This window comes from Mchenga conophoros, linkage group LG16 (assembly GCF_057382185.1).
Source record: "Mchenga conophoros isolate Kocher_MC1m ecotype Shallow Benthic linkage group LG16, M_conophoros_male_GT1.1, whole genome shotgun sequence".
NCBI classification, from domain to species: domain Eukaryota; kingdom Metazoa; phylum Chordata; class Actinopteri; order Cichliformes; family Cichlidae; genus Mchenga; species Mchenga conophoros.
This window is the reverse complement of record NC_140541.1, coordinates 38,234,036-38,257,738: the sequence shown is the minus strand read 5'-3', so window position 1 is coordinate 38,257,738 and position 23,703 is coordinate 38,234,036. Positions and strand designations below refer to the sequence as shown.

The window sequence follows — 23,703 nt, the reverse complement described above, 5'->3', positions numbered from 1 at the left end:
GATGAGTCATTTTTGATTAGAAACAAAATTAGAAACAAAATGAACCCTTAAACAGTTTCGTTTAACAACACGAGGGTTCATTGAGAAGTTTCATTTATGTCGAACAGATTAAAACTTGCTCCGTGAGAACAACGCTCCTGGGCTACAGGCTTATTGGTGCTTTAATCAAAGACCCGTATACAGTCACGTGGCGTCGTTCGTGCTCGACCTTGGGAACGACCTCGACCTTCTAAATGCCGCAGTCATAAAAGCTGAACATTTGAAATACGTTCTTCATCATTGCAGCTCTATTGATAAATGTTCTATAGCACAGAAAAAGGCCAGTCACAGCCACATTACTCTATTTCCACGCCGCGGTGCCGAGTGTGTTTGAGAGACTGTGTGTTGCACGCTCTCAGCAAAGCATGGAAACCTCTGTTCTCACAGCGGATGTCTCAGCGAAACAAAGCGCACGGGCCAATTAGGGAAGCTGGAAACCGCGGCATCTATTTGTACCGTCATGAAAACGCGGTGAGCTGGGCGTGCTGGCAGATCCCGCCGATGGCACAGCAGATGGAGAAAGGGCAGGAGTGCCGCTGCCTCCTCTGGTTGCTATGGTGAGAATGGAGGTGAAATGCGTGGAGACAGAGCCGCTGTAAGTAAAGTGAAAGGAGACTGAATTATCCTTCAGCAGGTGGCATCGACACCGCGTCCCCACATCCAGGTAATGAATAGCGCCGGCCTTCCTGTACTCACAGGCAGGGCAATAATCTCCCATCAGCCTCCTTCCTCTGCGCAGCAGGTAAAAGACCTCACGCTGCTGATTGACTTGTCGGGTCAGCAGTCATGTGTAACAACTGACAGTTTGATCATTGGTTGAACAATAGAAGTGCACACGTACTATCATCGACATCGTATAACAATCATTTTGGAGGATCAAGAGAAAGACACGAAGTGGAAATAAGCCCCCTTTATTCAATATCGATTTACATTTTATATAAAAATTACTTACATTTAATACATTTCTTCAAAATACAAGCAGCCAAACAACATACAAATCAAATACAAAATTATAAAATTTCTTATATTTATCATCTTCCTTTTCTGAAGCAACAGACGTGTTTTATAATAACTCTTAGTAACTGTTGTTGTAGCTGTGGTAAATCTTTCTTCTCTCCATCTTTAATCCATTTGTTGATATATGAGACCTAGAAAAATATGATATTCTGTCTTTTCAGCGTACAGTACGGGATCCGGGAATCTGATCGGAAAACATTCAGGGTGGGCTTCGATATCTCTCAGATACGTTTGTACGTCATATTACTGCTGAAACAGGCGACTGAAGATTGGAATCCGTGGAAATGAGAAAGACGGGAGATAATGTCTGAGAAACGACTGTGTTGATGTTATTGTGTCCAGTGGGACTGCCGGAGCAGAGCTGTCAGGTGCAGCGATGCAAATAAAAGGAATCAAGCTTGTCGTTTGTGAAGCTCTCCGGTCCATATGTCACATGAAATAACAAAAACAGAAAAACCCACGCTACTCTTCTCTACTATACATACTTTTTTTTCCAGATAAAATGAGCCGGCCCTTCCCCTCATCATCTCCACAAAGCCAAACTGTTTCCCTCTAGAACTACAAACAGGTATGGGTACAAATTCTAGCACTGCATTTAAGGTTTCAACTGTGCACAAGTGTGGCTTCAGGTGTTAATAAAGTTTTTGCAAATCAGCAGCTTTACTTCAGTGTCATACAGTATACTGACAGCGCTGTGTAACGGATCTCTGACAAACAGAAAGCAAACCCTAAGTGGAAAATTAAAGTCTTCAGCACAGCGACGAGGACATTATGCTGATGCTAAACCAGTAAAACCTAAGAGCCTCATAGGAAATAGAAAAATCTTGTTTCCTCCTTCATATTATACACGGTGGTAAAAAAAGAAGTACAAAGTGTAAAGTTAGGCTATGCGGCGGTTTCATGAATTGTCCCCTCGAGTTTCTTTGGGAGTAGCTCTCTCCTCTCATCGATACTGATGACTGGCTTCCGGCAGTTTTGCCCGTCGATGTAGATCTTTGCATACACTGGATTGGAGTAGTTCATGGGCTAAACAGGCAGGGGAAGAGATGCCAAGTACAAATGTTAATTTATGATATTTTACAACAGTAGGAGTCTCGAGGTTGCATTTTAATAGATGTTGTGGAATCAAGAAAGTCTTCGTGTCAGATTCACCTCATACAAACTATCACTTACATCGGCTTTAATGAAACCTGGGCTAATTTAAATTCATGTACAACTTCCTCTGTCTTGTTGGCTGAGTTCTGATCCAATTTGAATCCATTTTGATGGATCTGCGCTCTGTTAGCAGATTGTTTAACCGATGTTCCATCACACGAGGTTTGCTGGAAACAGATGGCGGCTGCATCTCAACCAAAAAAGTTTGCAAACTTTCCACGGTCCCACAGATATTAGCAAAATGAGCAACAGAACTGAACTTGGTGCCAATTGTCGTGCGAAACATTTGTTAATAAAAAGTTGATTATTGGAACTTTAAGGAAAGTTTGGTGGTTTTTGGACAGGATGTCACAAAATGATAAAGGGAGCAAGTATATACCAGATGTCAACATTAGCATGATTTTAATTTTACACAGTTTTTAAAATAGCAGAATGTAACTCAAATATAACCACACAAAACACACAAAGCTTCCTCACAGTGAATTTATGTAAAAATGGATATTTTTTCTTCTTCAGAGTAAAAATAAAATGTGTAACACTCACCTGTCCAGGGATTACCTCCTTGGGCACAGAATTCATGCCCAAGGTGTGAGGGTCGCTGGATTTTACACACCAGCCCTGCAACAAAACAAGCACCGTGCCATATAAATACAGATGAACTCTCACAGTCCAAATACGGGTTTTAAAACTGCGCTGGAAAAACAAACTAGCAAGTACCACGAGAGCTGGACGTATGGAGGCTGGTTTAGAGTCACACCAGCATGTCTCGGTTAAAAACACAGACTGGACTCACAATAGCAGATGTCAAAGTTGGCAGCTTAAGAAGCAACAGCATTAGGCTTGAACTTGCAGCAGGTGAGCTACATAACTGCATCTGTGAAGGTGTTAGGATTCATTTGATATGCTGGGAGTTCGTGTGGGGTGGAGAGAATAAATCACCACACAGACAGACGTCCTCCAGGTTCGTGGCATCTGTATATTTTTGTGCCCAGGCCAGAGAGATTGTAAAATCTCTGCAAAGCCTCATGTAATTCCACCGGATGCATCTCAATTCTAAATATCACATCCCAGCAGCTGCCGGGCCAGATGCAGAGAACACAGCACTGAGTTATTTTCCAATCTGAAAGACACATTTGAGCTGTTGTCCTTTCTCTACCCTTCAATTAAAGACGACATAGCTGCAGCATCAAGGCTAATAATTAGTGTGATAAGGACTGGCATCAATCAAGGTCTAAACAGATTTTCTCATGGCTTTTAAAACTCTGCAGTATTAACAATGATGTGGTAGTAAGGGATGTACACATATGGCAAATTAAAACAACATTATGCAGATATTTTACAATAAAATAGCCAAGAAACAGTCACTAGTTTGTTACACAAACTGTTTCTGTCTGTCTGTTCTCGCTCTTTGCAACTTCACTTCAAAGTGCACAATGCTTCACGACACACTAATAACTCCTAGTTTTCAGCTGGCTATAAAAAAACTGGCTCAGTGTTGTCACTGCAGACATCGAGGTAGAGCTCAGAGGACCTTGAAGTTGTTGATGAAGAGTCGCTGAGTAGGAGGCTGGACAGTAAGACCAGTTTCATATCAGAAGACTCCTGGTCGACCTTCTTACAGCTGGGCCACATGTGTTTCATAGACAATCTATGTAACTGTATATAAAATAATATAGTGATGACCATTAAGATTTCTCCTCTAAGTATCCTGATAAAAAGGAGCCAGCATCTGCTGTACTGTCAATTCAACTTATAGGAGATCAAATGGTACAAATTTGTTAAGGTTGTAAAAACTTTATTTAGTTGGAAAACACGTGCAGTAAGTTTTATATGTGCAAAAATGATTAAGCTTTCAGTATTTAATGCAGCAGAGACCTGCAGACGCTGCCCAACAAGAGTTACATTGAATCAAATATGAGATGAAAACTGAAAATGAATCACTTTAATGAGTTTGTAGCTAAATGTAATTACACTGACGTTTGTATGTGAGAACATACGAACAGATTCAGCTGCATGTTTAAGCCCCACTCAAAGTTCCTCAGTAACTTTTACTCCACACGTTTGACTTGGCAACAATCTGGTTTCAGCTCGAAGTCAAACACTGAATTCCATCCTATTAAAACAGGAATGACGTGTTGTTGAGCACACGTGACACACACACACACACACCCACCTTATGAGGGTCAAGTGTGAAGTTTGGGCGCAGCAGGCTGCCTGCATCAGCGTGGTTGTCGTGGTCCACTTCATACATGTTGTATGACGGGTTCCCAATTTCCACGTTTATCCCTCCGTTGGTCATGGGCTGCCTCTGCACACGTTTGCCCCTGAGCCGTGCAGAGCACATCATCATTAACGCGACACACAACATGCTGTTAGTGTGCTGCTGCACGATGCTACTTGGAGCATATCACTTTGTTAGATAGCCATGAACGATGGATTATTACCACAGGCTCAGCGTTCAGATCTACTGAAAGCAAACTTTTCACTCATAAAGCAAAAGCATCCATTCATCTTCAAAGCTCTGCGATGCTGGAGCTCTCATGTTACTGCTTAGAAGCTTCTTTTTCTTACATATTTCTTTATCGACGTACCTTTGCCTCCGGCGGCAGATATAAACACCTGCTACGACCATCACAATCAGGATGACCAGCAGGACCAGAGGCACAATGATAGCGATGCTTCCTGGGGAACAGAGAGAGGACGTGATGAGCGACCAGCAAAGGGGCTGAGATGAGTTCACGCAGTGACCGCGGCGTGAACAGAGCCACTTTAAATAACAGCGTTTTCACTTCACAGGGCTTCGCTGTTTGCACATTTCACTCCATTCACATACGTCCAGCACAGACAGGCTGCACATTTAGAAATGTAAGACATTTTACACTGACGTGCACGACTTCAGAAGATATCTTTTTTAAATCTTAAATTGAAGTTGACGACAGAGGAGTCATATTACTGAACCCTGACGGGCTGGCGACTACAGCCCCTCTAATTCAAACAAGGAAACCCCGCTGAGCAGAGCCCTTTGTGCTCAAATGATGCAAAGCGCAGAGGTTGGTAGGAGTTCGGTAGTTCGATGCCAATCTGTTGATGTTCAGATGTACGAGTTATCGTTCCACTGAAATGCAATAAGGTCAGTGAACCAGTGACACATGCAGGTATTTACACAGGACATGTTAAGGCTTCTTGACATTCCCAGTCCTCACCTCCGCTCATGTTGTCTGATCTGCTGCTTTTAGGGGCGGGTCTCTCACACTGTGTTCCTGCCCAATTGGCTGAACATCTGAAGGAGGTCAAAAGAGAATATAAATAAACTATCATTAGCATACTGTGGCTGCAGAGAGGCTGCTGAGAAAACAACTTTGCAAAATGATCTACGACATGATGTGACTGTGGCTTACACATACGGCACACGGCTTTGATTCAACACAAACAAAACACCACCTGGAGAGAGAGCACTAAGCACATACATGTTGTGTCCGTAAAGAGCTTAATGTGAACTGACGTGTTGAATATTCAGTGTATTAACAAAAAACAGGAAAGATCAAAGGATGACAACAAGTCGTCATCTCATGTGTGTTCCAATGGGATCCGATGGGCGTGATGCATGACCCTTGTTAGAGGAGGTGACGTCCAATTTAGCTGACGCTAAAGCATGTAAAGCATGAGTGATCTGGTGGGGGTGGCAGGGTGATGATAGGATGAAACTATCCTGAATAACATGCACTTGCAGAATCAGAACATCGGGCTTTGACAACAACTTTATTAGGACATCGGGCGTAACCTGGGTCTTCATTTTCCCGCCTTTGAGAAGCAAAAACCAGGATGGAACTGAGTCCCTTCAACAAAGAAACCCAGCTAAGCTGTAAAAGTTAAAGGCCTTAAATATGAACACCGATTAAAGATGACACGTTCTGCCGAGTAAATTATGTGCAATGACCGGTCAGGACGTATTTAGCCATCATGCACAGGCTGCAAATGCACTGATGCCCACATCACACACACAGTGTTATGCTGTAATCTTCCCGTGGTTCATGTGTGCATGAGATGGGTGGCAGTAAGAGGCAACAAACGCTATGCAGCAGCCGGTGATGTAATAAGTGCCCCTATATACAACGTAGTGGTGCTAATATACATTAGCAACATCTTTATCTACCAGGAAAGACTGCTGGTGCTGCTGCTGTCTCTGTCACTTATCATGGAAATAAGAACCATATTTGGCTTTAAGCAGCAGAAGCATAAATAGCATCCTGTACTGTTGCCGCTTAGCTTGGCCCACCAGAAACAGAGCTACAGCTAGCTGTGTCCTAAAGTAACTAAATGAGCACAGCAGCATGTTTCAAATAAAAACTATTTCCTGTTTTAAAGTCGTTGAAATACCAAAGGTTAAAATGAAATACATGTAACTACTTTCTACAAAACTCTGTTTTTGAAGCTTAGAACAGAAACAAGCTCGCGCCTCTAAACGCCATCAGCGCTGTAATCAGTGTTCGACCTCGCCACGTATTTTCTTTCTTACTGCAGCGAACATATTCAACACGTGTTGGTGCTAATGATGCTAATAATAGTCAGTCATGTTGTTTCCATACAGAAATAAATATAAGCCAACATATTCTAATAAAACAACATTATAGTATCTGTGTGATTCCACCATCTACGCTGAGTCATTGCTATATCCAGTACTTATTACATGACAAGCTGCTACAAGGAGGCACCATCACAGAGAGGCCTATGTGCTGGACTGAGGCTGAAATGAAGCCAAATGGAGTGGGGGTGGGTTGTGTACAAAAGGAGGTGAGTGGGCGCTGAATACAGCTGGAGAGGTGAGAGGGACCTACTTGCAGCGTGGTTTGTTAAGAGCTGTTAATGTGCACATCCCCTCATTCTGACAGAAGTAATCGCAGGGGTTGGCCAGCTCATCACAACGTTGGTTCTTGAACCCTGACGTGCAGCTGCAAAACATGTGTTTGGAGTGACAAAAGGGCCCAAGAACTGTTCAACTGTCGGCTGCCTCATGAGTGGCGACAGAACGCTAAACCCTGTTAGCAGCTTAAGTCATAAGATGCAACAAGACAGTGTGACGTCTGCAAATTAGCAAAACAGATCAACAAACGTCCCTGCTCAGCACGTGAGGGGGACGCATGTGGGGCCTGCTGCAGATTACGAAAACTGTTAAACAAGAACTTTGGGCCCCAACATGATGGTTGCTTGCATCCACATAAATGCATCTAATAAGCAAAAACCAGAAAATACATTTAGTTTGATTAAACAATAGAAATGACAGCTTACAGGGGAAATAATGATTTGATTCTCTGTTGAATTTGTGAACATGAAAAATCTCTCAGACTGAAAATTAACCTGAAACACAAAAAAGCAAATTATATAAAAGCGCTAAATGAATTTGCACGTCACTGAGTGAAACACGTATCTGATCCACTGGCTCTCACAGACTGGCTGTGTGATTGTGTGCCATAATCAATCAATCAATCAATCAATCAATCAATCAATCAATCAATCGAGTGTTCTGGTCCAACCTCTGCACCACCAGGTGAGACCAAAGAGTGTCAAAGGTCGACAGACTGCAGACCTGCACGAGGCTGGAACAGGATACCATCAGCGAGAAGCTTGGTGAGAAGGTGACAACGGAAAGAGAAGAAAAATAAATTTGTCCTCAGTCTGGAGCTCCATGTGGGAGCTTGCATCATGGGATGAGGACGATCACCAAGGTGCTGGATCAGCCCACAGCTCCACGGCACAGGCCCGTCTTCACTTTGTGAACTCGTAAATGAGTCAGAGAAGGCTCCGGAAGTGCTGTGGTCAGATGAAACCAGAACTGGCAACAGCTCAGCCACTGTGCTTGCAGAGGTGGAAACGTTATGTTTTTCTGACAGGATGACTTTGCCTCACTGAGTGGGCCAGTGGACAGGCCCACGCACCGTAACATCTCGGACTCCTTCCCTCGGCCAGGACACTGACAACTGGTCATGGACGAGTTTCCAGCATGAAACTGACTCGTGTCATGCAGGAAGGACCAAGTCAAATATTTATTTCCATCACTGACATGCAAATTCTTTTATACCTTTTATGTAATGTGTGTGTTTTTCTGGATTTTTTGTTTGATAAAAACTTACAAATTTAGGGATCAAATAATTGTTTCCCCGCTGCACAGCTGACTGATGGATATTTCTAACTGTAGATGCTAAAGTAACTTAGCTTTTGTGCAGAAAAGGAAAAGAGCAACAACATAAAGTCATACAGTACAGAGCTGCTTAACAGGAATGCTTGAACTTTGTTAGACAGCAGTGAAATGTTGAGGTATTCTCTTCGTATAGTTGAGGTTTTTAAAGCAAGAATGATTGCAGCCGTAGCAGCTTCTTTAGGTAGGCTTGATGAAATATACATTTACTCAGAGTATTAAGGTCAAACATTATGATTTCTTGACGCCGACGTATCCATCATCTCACATAATCTCTCATCTTGCAGCAATGATAAACCGCATTATCAGGATCTGTTAACCTCATCGAATAAGATGGAATCATTTGCATAGAAATTGATTCTATTCCCTGGAATCTGTGAGCGGCGCCTGCAAATTTCAATTTAACTACAGTGGACAATGGGCATTTAAAAAAATGGAGAGTTGGCCTTTGAAATGGATTTCCAATTTCCTCCTTGGACAGATTTTTAACACAGCACTGCGAGTGATTATAGCAGAGGAGGTATTCATCTACAGGGAGCCCTCTGAGTAGCCTTTCACGGCGATTTCTTCACGTGTGCCAGTCAAGCTTTTGTCTCGTGCAATTTTTCGAGCTTCGTGGCGGCTGAAGTACTGAGCAAACTTCTAAACCCTCTGACTGAAGAGAGCCACAGAGGCCTGACATCAGCTCTCAGCTGCAAGGAGGAAAAGTGTGATATGTTGAGAATAGCTGGCTTTGAAGGAGTCTGAAACCATCTTTATCTTCCTAAAACCTTAAGCCACAGCGAGGTGTCACACAGCACAGGATGCTGTATGGCACTCGGCCCCCTGCTGTTTCATGGCCTCCACATAGTGACATCAAACCTTCAACTTAAGGATTTCTTTCCAAAGGAAGACATCTATCTCACGCGGCGACTTTCAGTTTTTAAAGCCGGGCACAGAGCCGACGGCTGAACCGAAACAGTGATGTGAGTGTGAATAACAGTGGAGAACATTGAGTTTTCCTTACTTTCACCATTAGGCAGGGACTTACTGACAGAAAGGCAGGTTGGTGTCAGGGTCCAGGTGGCAGGTACCTCCATTGTAGCAATATCCGTCACACAGCTGACAGCTCGGTGCTATTCTGCCATTTGTGCAGCTAGAGGGTGAAGAAATAATGGATCCTAGTTACAACCAGAAGAAGCAGAGAGTTCAGCCAGCTTCAAATTCACTGACATGACCAAACCTAAAACGCTACAGGGTACGTGGCCTTAAATTATTGATTTAATTAAATCAATTCTTCCCGCCGGCAGCCTGTGGGTGAAGCGACTGAGCCCTGAATGAACATTATACTGTTTAACTCGTGTTTTCCCATGAATAAAAATCAACTATGAAGCCTCACAGCCAAAGAGATGATGGACAAGAGTGGCGAGTAAATACGGAGCGCTCACTTGCAAACCACTTCTCCCGTCTCCTCGTTAATGAGGCAAGGAGCTCCGTGGCATCGGAGACACTTGTCCACCTCGCACTTGTTCCCTTCAAACCTGGCGGGACACACACACTCCACGTAGCCGCTGCTGGATAAAGTGCAGGCCTTGGAGTTCACGCAGTAGTGATGACAAATGTCTGTTTTAGGTTTGCAGAGATAAACAGAGAGAGAGGATAATGTAGAAACACAGTCTAAGCTGATCTGATTACAACAGTACATGGTTTTAATGGGACTTAATTATCCACATCAAATGATATCTTAGCCACAGATGAAAACGTATCACCCTTTGGGCAAGCAACAGTGGGAAAAACTAATGATGTGCAGATGAAATTGTTTCCCCGCAACACATTATGTCAAAGCGCAGCAAAAGAAAATGCATTATCGCCCCGGTGCAGAAACACCCAAAGGTTGTTTGATGGTAGAATTTTGATTTTTGTTTATCTGCAAATTGAAGCAAATGTGGTGTTTTTGGAAAGAAGAGACTTTGAGGGGATTGCTTTTGTCTCTCGCTCAGAGTGGGAACTCTCAAACGCTTTGTTCTGTGGATTTTATGTGACATAACTGAATTCAAATCAATGATTTTCTTTTGATTAGGTGCTACTGGCAGCCACAGGCAGCCAGGGGAACATCAATGACTGTTTGTGTTTGTTTGCTGCCAACAGGACTCACGATAAAGACAGCGGTCCCCGGTATACTCGGCCATGCAGCGGCACACCGGCTGGTTCCCCTGAGTGACGTCGCACGTCCCCCCATTTAAACAGTAATTGTCACAAATCCTTTTCTCACAAAAAGGCCCTGAGAATCCGACAGGACAGCGGCACGTGGGCTTTCCTGAAAAGAAATATGAGCATAAAAGATTATTAGAGCACGGAAAGGTGGAAATCGGCAACGAACTGATGAATTCATCCGTCTCAGAACTGCTTTAGTTTGTTCCACAGAGCCAAAACTGCTGTGCACAAACATGACGCGTCCACGCGCTCCAAACTGCCTCGTGGCTGTAAACACACCTGAAAACACACCTACACAGATGCACTTCATATTTACATGGATATATAGGGCTGTGCAAAAGTCTTGAGCCTCACCTAATTTCTTTATAGAGAAAGAAATTATTCTTTTTTAACTTTTTCAAGTCATCTTGAGCAATAATTTCACACATCACATCACTGTAGCTGATGATTTTCAAAGGTGTATTTTCTTCGGTTTATTTGCTGAGCTGAAGATAAAGACGATAAATAACTGAACCCTGTGAGACCCAACACATCACGAAATAGCCAGAAAATTCAGATTTTTTGGAACTGAGATGTTTATGAACCTTTATAACAAAATCCCCTTTTTTTGCTGTATCATCTTGTTTTTGATATCTTTTTATTATATATTTATTATATATTTTTGTTTCGCATTTAATACATTGGGTGTTTTTGCCCATAACACTTTGAGCCGGACAACATAGCACGGGCACTTTGTTACCAGCAGCTTTTAAACATTTAATTTGTTCAGAGCGGCTGTCAGCTATTCTTAATGAAGGGAAACAGGCAGAAAAATCTGAGGTACGGCAACAGAAGTAAGAACTGGACTGAATACTAACGGCAGCAGGTCAAAATTTGAATGGAGTGAAAGAAGCCTGGAGAACGATTCCTGCAGGCTACACGTAGACATTACGAGAAAGCAGGCTGCTGGGTGGAGACAACCTGTATGCTGTTAAGGCCTCGGGCCATTTTCTGGGTCACTTCTGTTGGTCTTACATCCTGTCTTCTATCTACTGTCCTAATGCAATAAAGTCTAAAAAGCCCCAAAACAGATATAACAGAAAACACAAGAAAACAAATATCGACTTTCAAGCTTGTTAAAATCGTACAAACTCTATTTCTGCCTCATATGCTGTATTTCCATGCATGTAGGGATGGCCATCGAGAACAGGTTTTTCTAGTGAAACGGCTCCCAGTAGTAGAGTAGAGCCTGTTTGCCTATTGATTCTCCGTATCGATTCCAGTTGGTGAGTCGGAGCAGGAAACAGTGGTGGAGCCTGCAGTGTGGATATAAACATTACTTTTATTTTTATTGCACAGAGAGGCGAGAACACGATGGTGAAGTGCAAACTGCACCCAGGACAGAAACAACCACAGCATGCTGCTAACACAACTAGCACCTGCACAGACAGCATGCTAATGCTAAGCTAGGAGTGACTGCTGACCCCAGACCAGCAGCCACAGTTACAAAGATTGTATCAATGCCTCGGTGTGAAACTTTGTTACAATCCTCACACGTGGGTAAAAGAAAAAGCACAGACTGAAACGATCTTCACACAGACCGTACAGAAACACGTGCTGCACCTTCTGATTATTTTTACAATTAGAGACGTGTGAGTGTTGAGAATTGCCTCCTTGTGCGGGTGATCTGAAACAGTAACCTTCCAATCATGCTCGCCGTTTGTATAACGGACAAGCGAGAGCAGGAAACAAGTTCAAGAAAAGGTAACAATTGAACACTACTTACACAGCACACAACCAAGTTGCCATGGATACAGGTCTCGCCATGTAGGTCACACTACACCACTTGGTAATTTCACACTCTACAGTTCTGTGCCTGGAATAATCTGACTGAAACGTCCAAAGGAAATCAATCTCTCCATTCGGATCTGATAACTCAATAACTGATGGGTTAAATCTTTCTGAGAAGGCCAAACGTCACAGCGATGAACTCAGCTGTTCTCTTCATCTCTGGAAAACTAAAACATTAGTTCAGGTTTTCACAAATACTGATGCCAACTGGTTTTGGATGTGTCAGCAAGCTGTAAGTTTTACAGACTTCTTATGTTTCTTGAATATTGAATATTATCTTATTATGGGATGCACAAATCAAACTGTTTCAGTGCTGTTATTTAGTAATACTAGCAAAAACCTTATGAAAGACATCACTAAAATGTTACAGGAACACAGAAAGTGAATAATACTCTTCTTGCCTATTCTTCTTATTATAAATGGCCAATGCAACTGTTACCATAGGAACATGGTAGTGTAAACACTGAAATGAGCTCAAACTTCCTGGTTCACCTTTTGCAATCGTGTCACTGCTATGCAGATGACACCCAGCTCTATCTGTCCATGAAGCCAGATAACACACACCAATGAGTTAAACTGCAGGAATGTCTTAAAGACATAAAGACCTGGATGGCTGCTAACTTTCTGCTTCTTAATTCAGATCAAACTGAAGTTATTGTACTCGGCCCTGAAAAGCTTAGAAATATGGTATCTAAGCAGATTCTTACTCTGGATGGCATTACCTTGACCTCCAGTAACACTGTGAGGAACCTTGGAGTCATTTTTGACCAGGACATGTCCTTCAATGCACATATTAAACAAATATGTAAGACTGCTTTCTTCCATTTGTGCAACATCTCTAAAGTTAGAAATATCCTGTCTCAGAGTGACGCTGAAAAACTAGTTCATGCATTTATTACTTCCAGGCTGGACGACTGTAATTCATTATTATCAGGAAGTCCTAAAAACTCCCTGAAAAGCCTTCAGCTGATCCAAAATGCTGCAGCAAGAGTCCTGACAGGGACTAGAAAGAGAGAGCAGATTTCTCCTGTTTTGGCTTCCTGTTAAATCCAGAATCCAAAATCCTGCTCCTCACATACAAGGTCTTAAATAATCAGGCCCCATCTCATCTTAATGACCTTGTAGTACCATATCACCCTATTAGAGCACTTCGCTCTTGCTCTGCAGGCCTACTTGTTGTGTTGTTCCTAGAGTATTTAAAAGTAGAATGGGAGGCAGAGCCTTCAGTTTTCAGGCCCCTCTTCTGTGGAACCAGCTTCCAGTTTGGATTCAGGAGACCTGCCCGCCCCTCCCTCAGCCTGGTCCTGATGGAGGTCTTTTCCTGTTAAAAAGGAGTTGTTCCTTCTTGTTCATATGGAGTCGTTTGATGGTTGGTGTTTTCTCTGTTTTTTGTAGCACTTTGAGCTGACGGCCGTTGTGATTCGGTGCTACATAAATAAAACTGAATTGAATAGACGTCAACATTTATCTGCTGCACCAAGCATTTTAGACACTGACCATCTCAGGCCTGACTACAAACTGTGAATTCTGGGTAATTTAAGATCGTTTACAAAATGAAATAAATCCCTATTTATGGGATATTTCTTATTACTGTTACAAGTGTAATAAAAATACAAACAAAGGAGAATCATTGAAAAGAATACACTAAGCTGCAAACCTGCATCAGTGCTTTGATGCTGTGGTTTCTAGTTTCGGCGTTGCCTGCTTGTCCTAATCATTCACTCAGCTACAGGATGATTTCACTGGAAAAACAAAAACAGCTGATGATATCACTGACGTCCATACTGAGAGGGGATTTTCTTCTTACTGTTGTTTCATAACAATGCCTGCAAATCATAATTTATGACATTTTGTTGTGTCCCATTAGTCAAATTAGGTGTCACTGACTGTTCTCATAGCGACACCAGCCTGATCGTGTCTTCACACCAAATATCAAGTTTTGGTTTGCCAGAGATGCAGACTGATGCTAATTTGTGCAGAGCAACGCAAACAGAGGCAAGTGTATCTGCACGAGTTCACCTCATTGGGCTGCAGACACCTGCGAGTTCTCCTGATAGGCTGACAATCAGAAATGAGGAACATCTTTACTGTCACGTTCTCTAAGGAGCTGCACCCACAAGAAGTGCTTTCAAACAGTGGACGAACTCTGGAGGAATTCCTGGTACATTAGTAAAAACAATGAGGACACTTTATTCACATGCTGATTACAAACGTACAGAAAAAATTAATGTTTAACAGAACCAAAAGAAAAAAATCAGGAAACAACAAAAAGCAGTAAATAAATGCCAAACGCTACAAAAAGGTTGAAGCACAGACACCAGAAACACAGGAAGTCACAAAGGAAACAAAGAGCAAACCAGCGGATCAGACAGAGTTAATTATTTCAACATTATGTGCAGTGTTAGTACTGCTGCTTATTTCTCAGTTTATGGCTGCAGATTACAGCTGTGAAGCCCTAAACTGGCTCTACTTAAAGATCAGAAGTTACTGTCACACGGCCTAATAAAGAAGACGTGGAAACACTTTGTGTTGTCAGCAGATCAAAGTGTAATTAACTGTATTGATTGAACAGGTATTCTTGTGTTTTTGTTCCAGCATCCAAACGAGCACAAACACAGACTCAGCAGCTTCCTCCTACACTTCAAATTAAGAGCAAAAACATTCATACAGTTTTTTCTTCACCCAAAGAAAACATCATAACATTAGTAACTTTACAGCTGGCTTTCATTTGTGACGAGGGTAACGAGCTGCATCTATAACCTGCCTCCACCAGCACACGTCTGTGTTGCACTTCCAATATGCTGCAAAGTTGTGACCATGTTGGTTGAGCCACGTCAAAATTAGAGCCGTGTTTGTGGCACAGAAACTCAACCTTTGCACCCCTCAAACACATCATCAAGTTGGCCGATGACACGACTGTGGTGGGTCCCATCTGCAAGAACGACGAGTGAGCATACAGAGAGGAGGTGCAGCAGCTAACGGACAGAGTCAACAACCCGTCTCTGAATGTGGACAAAACAAAGGATTCAGAAGAGCATAGAGGGATCACTGTCCACTAACCCTAACACTTAACATCGATGGATCCTCTGTGGAGGTCGTTAAAAGCACCAAATTCCTTGGTGTTCACCTGGCAGAGAACCTCTCCTGGTCCCTCAACACCAGCTCCATAACTAAGAAGGCCCAGCAGAGTCTCTACTTCCTGTGGAAGCTGAGGACAGCCCATCTCCCTCCATCCATCGTCACCACCTTCTACAGAGGGGCTCGAGAGCATCCTGAGCAGCTGCATCACTGTCTGGTTGCTAACTGCACTGTATCAGATCGCAGTACAGCAGCTGAGAAGATCACTGGAGCCTCTCTTCCCTCCATCACAGACACCTATCACACCTGCTCCATCCGCAAAGCCACCAGCATCGTGGAGGACCCCACACTCCCCTCACACACTCCCCTCACACACTCCCCTCACCCAGCTGCCTTCTGGAAAAAAGTACTGGAGCATCCAGGCCCTCACTGCCCGACCCAGGAACAGCTTCTTCCACCAAACCGTATGTCACACACACACACACACACACACACACACACACACACACACACACACACTGTTGTATCTGTATTGTTCTGTTCTGCTCGGTGTTTCACTGCTTTTCATTCGTGTTTTGCAGTTTTTGCACACTTGCACTTCATGCAGTCCTGTGTTGACTGTCTGTTATACGTCATATGTAGCACCAGGGTGCTTCACTGTGCGCTGTGCCACTGCACATGGTGGAAATGACAATAATGAGGATTAATTGGTGGTTAGAAACAGAAGGGGAACACAGCACAGCTGAAAGCACTCAAGACTATAAGACAGAGAGGGGATATAACCTGAAACAAGAAACAGGAGAAACCCAACTATCCAAGTAAAACAGGAAACAGAAACTCTGCCTTAAAAACACACTAGAGTGAAGACTGGAGGGCACAGGGACAGAAAGGAGGTCAAAGGTTATCAATCCTACTCAAAGACTTTATCTGCAGCAGCACCAACATGACACAAAATCTAGCTGCTTGCTGACGATAACATGTTTTCCTGTAAACAAACAGGTTACAGTTTGTTGTCCAGAACTAGGAGCGTGCAGCCGCATGAACAGATGGAAAAAGGCCCCAGAACTCAAAAGAGATTGTTTACAATTCTATGCAGTAAATTTCTATCAACAGCTTGAGAAAAATATGCAAAATGTTTCAGTCAGAGAACCTGAGCCGCGCTTTCTGAACTGCAGATTCGAGTCATCTTCACGTCGTAGCAATTATCCAAACTACATCCTTTAACTGCATCCGTGTCCCTACTTTCCTGCTAATGGGCGGGAACACGAATCGTTGAGTTGACATCACTTTAAAGAAAACACTTTGGATGTTTGGCTTCAGGGAGTTTTGGATAACGAGAGCAGGCGAGAATCATAAAGGAAAGATCTGCCTGAAACCAACCGGCCTGACGGGGAGGAAATAAATGCAGCGGACAGTAACTGTGCTGGATCATACACAACCAGCTGGGCAGACAAAAAGTCTTGTACAAGTTACACAAATGTGTTTAGACAACTGTGATCCACAACTGTTATGATATATTTACTTTGTTTTGTTTGACACAGTATGAAGTTCTTTACTTTCATGTCACAGAGACACAGGTTTGTTTCAAACATGCTGCTGCCAAACCTTCCATTAAGATCCTGGTAAACCAGTCGAATCTGAAGGCAGAAATTCAAAGACACCTTCTTGTGTTTTTAAGGATGAGACTGGGAACGAATCCAGCCTCCAAACTGACCGAGTTTCCCTTTTTATCACCAAAGGAGATCCTGTTGGACAATAATCCATCCCTCTTTTTCCATTTAGAGCGATGCTTGCATGAGACGTGTGGTCAATGCAGTAAAACAGCACACAGTTAAATACAGCACACGTTTCCTCTGCCCACTAAAAAAGGAAAATCTCTTCACTATGTAAGCAGCATGAACGGGTCCGATCATCAATATTAACCATGAAAGACCCAAAACAATGTAACATTCACTACTTCATCTCTGTTACAGTTTTAATGAGCAGCAGTTATTTGACCATCTGCTGAAGTCACATTAAGCTGTAAGAAAACAACAAAAATACTGTTTTTGTAAACAAACATTTATTTCCTGTTAGATTATTAAATCCATGTAATTAATAAATATTTAATGAATTTAAACCACTGCAATGAGAAATCACGCCACACCTTTGTCACAGCTTTCTTTCTACATTAGGCCAATAAACATGTTTCATTTTTTATCTGTATCTTTTTTTAAAAGCAACTTAACTACTATGATGTGGGCGTGATATACAAAGGCTTTTAAATCCAGGAAAGCTTATTTAACAGGTCTGTACGTCCTGCTTCAGTTTCACTGCTGACATCTCAGGAGAGCTCCTCAAAGGAGACCTTCACATGAAGGCTGGAGGCTCCTTTCAGAGCCGCATCAATGATAAAACTGCTCAACTGGCTTTTGCAATGCAGCCGAATCTGACCTGAAGAGAGGAAGCTGCATCGCTTTAAATGAAGACAAATGTGTCTGCGTGCCATCAAGCAGGGGTTTAAATCAAAACTGGTAAACAAAGAACATAAAGAATCCTGCAGCATAAACGTTCATATGAATTATTCTCCGTGCAGCGACTCAGAAACACGTCAAACATGTGAATCGTCCAAAGGAATCATGCAGTAAAGAGTTTTTGAAAGCACAGACGTACCCAGCGGCGAGCCCATGCAGGTGCCTCCGTTTAGGCAGTAGTCTGTGCAGTGGTTGACCTCACAACGCTCCCCTGAAAAGTCAGGCCAGCAGTAGCACCTCCAGTCTCCTTTCTCATTGGCTAAGCAGCGGCCTCCATTCTCACAGGGGGGGCGGCACAGTTCACCTTCACAGCAGCAAAGTTTGTATCACTTACTGCAGCGCCATGTGCACAGTCACGTGATATTTAACAGTGTTATGGAGCTAATGTGAGACAGCAACATGCACAGAATGCAGTTATCACCAGCGTGTTCACTAAACACATCGTGACGCTTCAGAAAGCTGCTCATTGTTATATATTCAAAGTCAATATTACTGTTAAGATACCTGAGACGTTGACATCATTGCAGGTGCCGTTCACCAGCACCTTCCCCTCTGGACAGGTGCACCTGGCACCAGTCGGGTTGAGCAAACACATGAAATCACAGGACATTCTGGAGCATGGATTGGGTCCTGTGGAGAAACAACGGAGGAGATCATCTGTGATGCTGAACAAGAACAACTTCTCTTTCTGTGAAACATGCGGTTGTTCTTTTTTAATAGAGCTATTGAAGTGCTGTAGGCTTTAGAGGCACAGCACATGAATCATTTACACATGCATCTTCACATAGAATAATCAAAAGCTGAGAAATAACTGTATAACTGATGCGTCACCTTTAGAAGGGCTGCTTTTAGCAGAGAGGACGACATGTTCATGTTGTGAATCAAACTGCTTCAACTGAAACAGGCAAACACAACTCAACATAATGTTTGAATCAAGCTGCTGTCAGAGGTTCACATCCACTCATCGTGAGCATGAATGTCCTCTACATGCACCCTCATTAAAACTGGGTTTGCGCCACTCTTCTTCACAGTTCGTTTGAATTGGTTGGTTTTTTGGGTCGGACCTGGTCTTCACCCTGCTTCATCCCAAAACCAGCTCTGATCAGTGTCCTGTTCAGGTTTCAGCCGTCTCGCTGTCAGTCTGAGGGAAGCCCTTCAGGTTTTTTATTGTCATATTCACAGAAACGTGAATGAAATTCTTCTTTTGGTGCCAAACAGAAAGATGCATGTATAAAACTAATAACTATAATAAATGATCATTTAAAAACAACAGAAACAATTATAAAGAACTACAGTTAGTACAATAAAGGAAATACAATATAAATCGAAGATAGAAATAAAATAAGAAGAATCTGAGCTGCAGGGCAAATATTTATCCAATCTATGCTACGTCAGCGTGTAGGCGGGGTCTTTGATGGAGGCAGCTGTGGACTGATGGTAGATCCTCTGCAGAGAGGGTGCTGGAGTCCTAATGATGTTTTTGGCAGTCTTCAGCACTCTGTGCAGGTGCAGCGGTGTTACTGCACCACACGGTGATGCAGCTGGTCAGGATGGCCTCAATCATGCAGCTGTAGAAGCTCCTCAGTCTGCTCCGTAAATGCAGCCGCTGATGGCCCCTCGAAACCCGCTGTGTGGTGTTAAATGCTCCTCCCTGCTCAGGTAGGTGGAGAGCCCATGTTTGTAGTAATGTTAGCTGAAGTTACCAATCCTGGCAGACCGGGGCGCAGTTTGTAGACAGAAGACGGAAGCATCGGAGACACAGAGAGGTCACCCAGGGATGTGACCTGGTCCTGCTGACTCACGAGGGCTGATCTTCCTCGGTGCTCCCAATAACTTACTTATATGCAACTGTTTGAACTGACGATCATGGAAATGTCTCCAAGAGACTTTCTCATTTTGTGTGAATCTAAAACTGTCCTGACCAAATCCTGCTGCACACCGAGCAGAACGAACCCTGAGATCCATTTACTGGTTTAAGAGAGTTTATTTATATATTCAGTTTAAAGGATGACGATAAAAGAGAGAAATCAAAATCTCTGCCATCTCTTACATATCGAGCCTTTGTGTCTTAGCTACTTGCAAGCTAAGCACATGTTGTGCCCTCAGACTCCACAGTGTACACTAATCAGTCTGTAGGGAGGAACAGCTGTCGTTTAAGTGAAAACCTGACCGAGGCTGAGCTCTCTCACGCTTTCTCATCATTAACACCAGAGATGGAACCAATAACTGCCATGCTTTATCACCTGGAGGAAGTGAGAGGACGGACGTGGCTGTATTGATCAGAACAGTGCGACCGCTCTTGCTCTTGACGAAGGCGGTCACACTTTCCTCCTCCTCCTCCTCTCCCTGAGCTTCCCTGCTTAGCCTCTTATGTCCTTGTCTAGTCTCGTGTTTTTTGTATTACTTTCCCTGAACACTCTCTCACAGTCTGTTCTCTAAAACCTAAAAGAGGAATTATGGATTTGATCAACTGCTCCCTGAATGCAATCAACACCCCTTTCTCAACGAGAAGTCTGGGCTCGGGTGAGCCTGAGTGCTGAAGATATCTACCTATGAACCATGGTAACAGGGTTCTGGCTGATCGGAGCTGGCTTGGCCCTGACTTATCGAAGAATTAAGGAAGCGGAACCGGCTGTTCAAACCCCCCCAAGGCTGCCCGCTGGGATTGAAACGATGGGAGAGGCGTGAGTTTCTCAAAAAAAATTGGATGACATCTTGGGGAAGCACACTGTGGTCGTGAGTTCTCAGAAATTGGCTCCTTGAGCACAAGAAATGAGCGCAAGTATGGAGAAGCTCGCGGCTCTCCAACGGGAGATTGAGAGACCAGTGTTGGACTGTAGAACTGCTTTGAAATTCATATGAGCTGTTCGCTTTTTACCATCACATGAAGTGATGGTAAAAAGCACCATCACTTCATGTGGATATCCTCTCGGCGCCAGCTGCAGTCGCAAGGCTGGAGCCGAACAACAACACCCTGATAACGACTGTGTTGAGTCTGTTCTTCCCATCCATGCAAGGCCACCTGGGTTGGCTGGCAGACTGTTTACTTAGCCTGGCAGGGCGAAGGACACTGTCTCAGCTGAACTATGGACACGCACGCACACACACACACACACACACACACACACACACACACACACACGCACACACACACATATATACACTGATATGCACACACTCATCCCCCCTCCCTTTCCAAACGCCTTCGATGCTTGTTGCCTCCTGGGAACACGGCGGGTCTGAGCCCGCGCTGGATGGTAGCGCTGGGCAGGATGGCTGCTGTGTTTGCTTCGGATGACTCCTCACCCCCCACCCGACCCTGTGGCTGGTCACGTGCTCCATAATGTTGTGCTGTGGACATTTATGTGCTTTTCTGTGCAGAGGAGTTTTTTTGTTTCCTGTTCTCATGCTGTCCTCCCAGGAGCCCAGCATGAGCAGAGGTCTCTTTATTCCTCTTGTACTTTCCCATTGTAGTGTATATTTCAGTGTTTTTCTGTAACGCTACCGATCTCCGACCTGTATCCCCATGTGATGGGGGGGAAGGGGGGGTATGTGTCCTATTTCACTGCAGGGCAACCTGCACGTGGCGAATAAAGCCTTGATTGATTGAACAGGTTAGTGGTTTATGTTGCACACGTGAAACACGCAGCTAAATATCATTTATATCTATAAAGCATCGTTTCACAATATTAGTCCAGTTGTTTCGTTAAAATATGTAGAATTAAACTTTTTATCAAAAACCTAATTGTTCACTAATCATAAATTTATCTTAATCCACAGTCCTGCATACTGCATGACTCCAGTTTTCATCATCATCGTGGTTTATTTATATAGCACTTTAAAAACACACAAGGCCGACCAAAGTGCTGAACAATAGAAACATAATAGATACCATAAGAATAATAAATACGATAAAATAATAAACATAGCGAAAACAATAAAATATAAGTAAATACAAGTCAGTCAACCACTGAGTGAAAGCCAGTGAATAAAAATGTGTTTTCAATCTGGATTTAAAAACCAGCACTGATGTCGATCGCCTAATGTGAAGAGGAAGATTATTGCAAAGCTCAGGAGCCACGATAGAGAACGCTCGGTCTCCTCAGTGATTTGGGGACTGAGAGCAACAGCTGACCGGAGCGAACGAGTGGGGACGAAGAGCTTCAGCAGATCAGACAGATACGCAGGTGTTATTTAAAGAAACCAATAAAAGAAATGAATCCTAAATTCAATTGGTTTTGTTTGTTTGTGGCAAACTGCATTACATCCTAATATGTCAAATAACATTAATAATAAAACTGATACCAGATAAATAAAATGGATTGATCGATTTTTAATGAAATAATGACTTTTTCACTGTTGAGCGTCGCTCAGCTGCTCACAGTGAATAATATCATTTATAGTTTGCTCTATAAAACAGCTCCACATGTTTCACTCGGCACAGTTTTTAAAACGATCTCTCAGGTTTGCTGAATATTCGTCTTTAGCTTATTTGTCAGACGTGCAGCAGGTGGATGCATTTCTGAGCTGATGTCTCTTCACCACATTCATGTTACTTTTCCAGGGTCAACGTGTCGCCGTGAACAGACCAACGTTAGCCAAATGGGACATTTAAAAGTCGTCAGCCAGATGTTAAAGTAAACAAGCAACAAAGCATCCAGAGAGAGATTTTATCTGATAGTTTCATGAAACAGCACAAATAGAGAAACGTGTTTCTATTTGTTGTACACACACATTTCTAACCTTATATTTAATGTTTGATGACTCTCAGAGTTCCCTGAGGGAGGCTGGTTCCTCTAAAGTCTGTGTGATGGTCAAATTTAGGATAGTGCCTGGAGCCCTCTTATAGCTGTGTGGAGATGCAGAGGGAACTGGAACTGTACGTTGTTGTCACATTGTTTATATAATGTGGTCTGGACATCAGCGGCCCTTCAACATCCACACATCCATCACTGAAACCTTAAAGTTTTATTAAAACTCCTCCCGTACTGGTTGGAACAGCTGGACCTCACCTCTCACACACACACACAATAAATGATTGTTGTTATGTTTATCATAAACCTAAATATCGTGCTACTGCTGTCAGTCCAGTATGTGTGGTTGGTTACCAACTGCTGATGGTTGCATTTATTATTCGCCTCGTCTGCTGCTCTAGTCGTTCATTCAGAAATATGATCGGTGGCTGTTTGTGTGTGTTTGTGTTTATAAGAAGTCTTTAGAACATCAAAGGAACAAATAATAACAATAGAACTGAATTACAAACACAATTACCAAGTAAATAAGTAATCAAACTTCAACTGACTGAACAGCGTTTCCTCTTCTGCTCTAAAGGGACATTTTACAGATAAACAGTGAACATCAGGGCAGCTTACCGTCCTGCTGTTTGTAACGGTGGGAGATGAAAACATTAGTGGGCTTCTCCACCCCCAAACTGAGAAACTCCACAGCCTGTTTCCCATACTTGTGAATCTTGAAGACCTCGTGTTTTAACCCAGTTCCATAAATGTAGTCCTCAAATATATCGATTCTGTACGGCTGGGAGATTCCTAAACATCCAGCAGAGAAAAGAGAGCAGATAAAATCAGGTTTCTGCAGCTTTGGGATTATAAAGTTTATATCCTGAGGTGCCCAGACGAAGGACGACTGTGTTGTGTAAGAGGATTGGTGCTAACAGACACTGTTTAG

At 43.1% G+C, this 23,703-nt stretch overlaps 1 protein-coding gene across 2 annotated transcripts in view; it reads right to left on the bottom strand.

Moving 5' to 3' along the window:
- Positions 1-934: 934 nt before the first annotated feature.
- The window catches only part of lrp1bb (low density lipoprotein receptor-related protein 1Bb), a 265,411-nt gene continuing 242,642 nt past the window's right edge, over positions 935-23,703 (bottom strand). For both annotated transcript variants that reach the window (XM_085250161.1, XM_085250162.1), the window contains exons 81-92: positions 23,391-23,564; positions 18,523-18,648; positions 18,158-18,322; positions 10,539-10,700; positions 9,832-10,006; positions 9,435-9,539; positions 7,047-7,160; positions 5,415-5,491; positions 4,803-4,893; positions 4,385-4,535; positions 2,755-2,829; positions 935-2,082 (exon numbers count right to left, since the gene is read on the bottom strand). In XM_085250161.1, the coding sequence (XP_085106287.1) occupies positions 1,942-2,082; positions 2,755-2,829; positions 4,385-4,535; positions 4,803-4,893; positions 5,415-5,491; positions 7,047-7,160; positions 9,435-9,539; positions 9,832-10,006; positions 10,539-10,700; positions 18,158-18,322; positions 18,523-18,648; positions 23,391-23,564 (1,556 nt within the window). In that variant the 3' untranslated portion in view covers positions 935-1,941. The remainder of the gene's footprint in view (positions 2,083-2,754; positions 2,830-4,384; positions 4,536-4,802; positions 4,894-5,414; positions 5,492-7,046; positions 7,161-9,434; positions 9,540-9,831; positions 10,007-10,538; positions 10,701-18,157; positions 18,323-18,522; positions 18,649-23,390; positions 23,565-23,703) is intronic.